This window comes from Impatiens glandulifera, chromosome 1, assembly GCF_907164915.1.
Source record: "Impatiens glandulifera chromosome 1, dImpGla2.1, whole genome shotgun sequence".
NCBI lineage: Eukaryota > Viridiplantae > Streptophyta > Magnoliopsida > Ericales > Balsaminaceae > Impatiens > Impatiens glandulifera.
The window spans coordinates 148,238,398-148,243,057 of NC_061862.1; the positions used below are offsets into that span (position 1 = coordinate 148,238,398).

General features: G+C 36.2%; 1 protein-coding gene across 1 annotated transcript; it reads right to left on the reverse strand.

Annotated features, from left to right (window-relative positions):
- Positions 1-1,993: 1,993 nt before the first annotated feature.
- LOC124914495 (high mobility group B protein 1) lies at positions 1,994-3,693 on the reverse strand. The gene is made up of 8 exons (XM_047455058.1): positions 3,575-3,693; positions 3,291-3,371; positions 2,979-3,107; positions 2,833-2,890; positions 2,704-2,748; positions 2,512-2,592; positions 2,341-2,424; positions 1,994-2,258 (listed from the first exon to the last, which is right to left on the reverse strand). Exons 2-8 carry the CDS (start codon positions 3,359-3,361, stop codon positions 2,214-2,216), a joined length of 513 nt encoding a protein of 170 aa, XP_047311014.1. The 5' UTR covers positions 3,362-3,371; positions 3,575-3,693; the 3' UTR covers positions 1,994-2,213.
- Positions 3,694-4,660: the final 967 nt, after the last annotated feature.

The window sequence follows — 4,660 nt, forward strand, 5'->3', positions numbered from 1 at the left end:
TCCAAGTTTTATAGGAAGTTTCTTCATTATATGCCACAAACAAAATCGATGATGAGTTTTAGGAAATACCTTCTCAATTGCAATCGCCATGGATCGACATTGGTCTGTGATTATGGCATTTTGAGGTCTATCATGCATACATTCCAACCAAGTTCTAAACAACCAAGTGAAAGAATTTGAATCCTCACTTGACAATAATCCACATCCAAGCAAAATGGATTGACCATGATGATTAACACCAACAAACGGAGCGAAAGGCATGTCATAGCGATTTGTCAAATAGGTTGTATCGAAAGAGATAACATCATGAAAATCTTCAAAGGCAGCCCTGCACCTACCATCTGCCCAAAACACGTTTTTAATTCGGGATTCCTCGTCCAAATCAATAAGGTAGAAGAAGTTTGAGTTCCTGGTTTGCATTCTTAAGAAATAATTAGTGAGTGCTTCAGCATCCCCAATCCCTAACCTCAACCGTCGTGCTTCTGTAACGTAATTTCTACATGTCCTCTCATCGAAAGACATGTTTTCATACCCTCCAGCTTCAACTACAAGTGATTGAAATGTTTTGGCCACAGTTATTCCAGCTTCATCGTTTGTATCCAATCTTCTTTTTACATTTCCGTCAATCACTTTGTAGGATCTAACATGACGTATTCTCTTTGGGCTTAATGTATGGTTGTGCTCAAGAGAAATACTTGTTATCACATATTCCCCTTCATTTCGAACAACAACATTAATCTTTGCTTTACAATCTGTCTTCGTTATTGGTCTAGGCTGATGAAACTTATTTTTTGCCTTCGATTCTTTCATAAAACTCTTGGCACAACCAACACTGAAATATTTCCTCTTACCACCTACATTTTTGCTCCCTAATTTGGTAATGCCGAATCCCGTTAAGTGGGCATATGATGTGTAGAATTCAAGAAGTTGTTCTTTGGAGGAAAATGTCATTCCAACACTAGGAATGTGACTGCAAAAATTATGTGAAACCGTAAGAAAAAGTCCATAAAACACCCATTTCGGGTCCCGAATCCAACCATTTCGGGTCCTAAAACAACCCGTTTCGAGTCCCGAAACCACCTTTCGGGTCCCGAAACAACCTTTCGGGTCCCGAAACCACCCGTTTCGGGTCCCGAAACCACCTTTCGGGTCCTGAAACCACCTTTGTTGTCCCGAAACGACCTATTTCGGGTCCTGAAACAAAACAATGTTTGTCCCGAAATGGTTGGTTTTGACCCTTTCTTGTCCTGAAACGACTCATTTCGGGTCCCGAAACACAAAATTTTTTTACCCGAAACACAACATTTTCTTACAAGACACCACACATTTCGGGACAAGGAAAGACCCTTTCTTGTCCCGAAACCAACCATTTCGGGACAAGGAAGGACCCTTTCTTGTCCCGAAACCACTAGATCTGTTCAGGGTACCTTTGGGGTTCAACGGGGGTGGATCTGTTCAGGTTAAGTTCTTCATCTACTGGGTTGTTCAAGTTTGGTGCTTCTGTATCCTGAAAATTCAAATCGTTTAAATCCATATATACATCTGTAAAATGTAAAACCCTAGATCTGTAAAATCTAAACCCTAGATCTATAAAATCTAAACTCTGGATCTATTAAAAAAATAATAAAGATCCTTAAAAAGGATACCATTGAGAAGTAAATGCAGCCGTGGAAAAGAAATAAATGCAGCCGGAGAAGAGAAATAAATGCTGCCGGAGCTGGAAAAGAGAAATAAATGAAGCGTTTCAGAGAGAGAAAGAAATGCAGAAATATGAAACCCTATTGGGTGAAAGAGGATATGCAGAAACGTTTTAATTTTTTTTTTCTTTCTCTCTCCTAGCTGGCAAGGCCACGTAGGATTCGTGGCCTTGCTTTCGCTAGTCATTCGTTGTATTTATCATTTCTCTTACCTTTAATTTATTTATTTTTTTATTTTTTTTTGCTTGAGGAAAATTGGGAAATAGTCTTGAAATTTTATGGATAAACAATCATTAGATAAAGTGGGCCTGGCCTGCAATTTGATGTAGATTACTAGACTTTACATCATTACAAGTTACAACCCAAGAACAGAACATAACATAACATGCATCACAAAAGATGAAGTCATATATTCATTGTCAAGAATACAAAACTTCATCAAACTAGTGATTCTTCAGACATATTAACATATGAAATTTGCTCTTGCCCAAGTCACAGAAATATCCAACACCACCTTCATTCATCATCATCCTCACCCTCATCATCATCATCTTCCCCATCCTGTTCAGCCAAAAACAAAAAAAAAAAATTGTTTGTTATTTGACCTACATTATAAGTTCATAAGCATTGTCCAAGAACATACCTGTCCACTTTCTTCATCCTCTTCATTGTTGATTTCAGATTGTGACCTGTCAGAATCTTCATCTGCATCATCAGCTGCACTTTCCTATTTCAAATGATCAGGAAACAACAACCAAGTTAACATCAAAACAAATGGAATTCAAAGATTCAATTCTCATGACCATATTTTTACCAGCTTCTTGTTGTATGCTTTCATGACCTTTTCATATTCAGACTTCTTTTTCGCTGCTTTCGCTTCATGTGGAGCTTTTTCCTGCCCAAATATTTAAGATTTCCAATGGTCAAACTATCAGAAAAATAATGATCTCATATAGATCACATTTATGTAATTCTGATCAATTTAGAAATAACTTTGACTACTTACAGCATGAGACATAGATTTCCATTTCTCCCCACCAGCTTTTCCAACCTTCAAATTCAGAATATATATGCACACTCCATCAAATTCCTCATTCATATAAATTCAAGTCTAGCCAAAATTAACAACACTCACAGCCGAGACTGCTTTCACGTTGGGATTTTCTTTCTTAAACGTTTTCCTGAACTCCTCACTGCAGTATCGAATATATCGGATTAAGAATATATTTCCCAGCTACAAACTACTAATCTACAGAAAGAAAACTCCAACATAATGCCTACAGAAACACAAAGAAAGCACTTGGTGGCCTTTTGGGTTTGTTGGGATCTTTAGCAGCCCCTTTTCCACTCTTTGCCTTCTTGTTGACACTCTTTTCTACCTTTGGAGCAGCTTTCCTCTTTCCAATCTTCCTGCAATACATACATAGACTATTCCCCATCAATAAACCTATTTAAGATCGAATCAACACTCTAAAGAAAGTATTTTGCAGCAATTTCAATCAGTATATAGTATTTCTTAGTTCTTAGTTTGACAGAAAACATTCACATATGATACAATCCAACATTAATCAAAATCAAAATCAGACACTTAACTTGTCATCAACAGGCTTGAGTGCTTCCTTAGTATCCTTCTTCACAGCCCCTTTTCCCTTGGCAGATCTCATTTCAGTCAGACTACAAAATCCAGAAGCTTAGATCAAAACAGAGAAACTAAGCATATGATGTGTAAACAAAGGAGAGAAATTGAACTGACAAAAGTGATGAAATGGGTGATCTGAAGTTGAAATTGTTGAAGAATATATGGATTATACAAAGACAAATTAAATGATGATCAAAGATGGGTAAGAAAGCATAGAATCAAAGAATCGATTAAATACCTTTTAGGGTACTTGGGTGCTATACAGAACAAGATGAAGGAGGAAGAGAATAATAATAATATAAATCCGATATAAAGGATTGATGTTTTTTTCTGGGTAGAAAGAGAAGTGGGGAAGGGCGGTGGCGACTCGGAAGAGAGAGAATGGTGGAAGTTTACTGTTCTAACTAGCCACCGGGAATAACCGGTAAAAGCCATTTGTCAATTTTTTATATTTAATTGAGGAATCAACCCCCTTATACTATTTCTAAAATAAACTCCCATTTCATACTCTTGTGATTCAAGTGGTTCAATATTTTTATTTGCTACCATTTTGTTTCATCAATTATTAGTTTATCAATTCTAATAATTGAATATTATATAAAAGTAACAACATATTAGTCTCCAATAAGATGATAAAATGTAAGTATAGTCGCTAAACAACCGAACTCTTGGAACCTTCTTTAACTCTAAAATGTGATGAGTCGACATCGAGGTGTCAAACAACTCCGTCGATAAGAGCTCACGACGAAAGAGTTTGAAAGGACCACTAATAAAATCGTGAACTAGATCTTCCTTGCTTCCGATAACCTCCCCACAAGAAGGCAGAATTGTTGTTAGATAGAAGTAAGCCATTCCCAAATAAGACGGTCTCGCCTTGATATGGTTTACTTCTCTCATGTCTTGTGAGCCACTTCCGGAAGGATAAGTAAAAGTTACAAGTTTTCAGTTTGGACCGGCTAGAGGTAATTTATGTGATCATTGATGAAAGTATGATGGACAATATAGAAGGCCATGATTGATTTTGTTGGTTTACTAAAATGTCCAAGGAAGTGTAATATTTTGATGATAATATATTTAATGTAAAAAAGTTTTTGCGAGTAGTTTAAATTTATTGTGGGAATAGATCTTCGATTAATTTTTTGGACAACATTTAGTGTAGTGTCAAAACTTTAGCTAAAATGTAACATGAGCTTGATTCTATAACTATATGTAAAAATGTCACAATTAAGGACATATTTAATCCTTAATTTGATGGTTCTGCTAGCCGAATTAGATATAAAAATAGATTAAACATTAGTGGGTTCTTCCCATAATATAGTTTTAT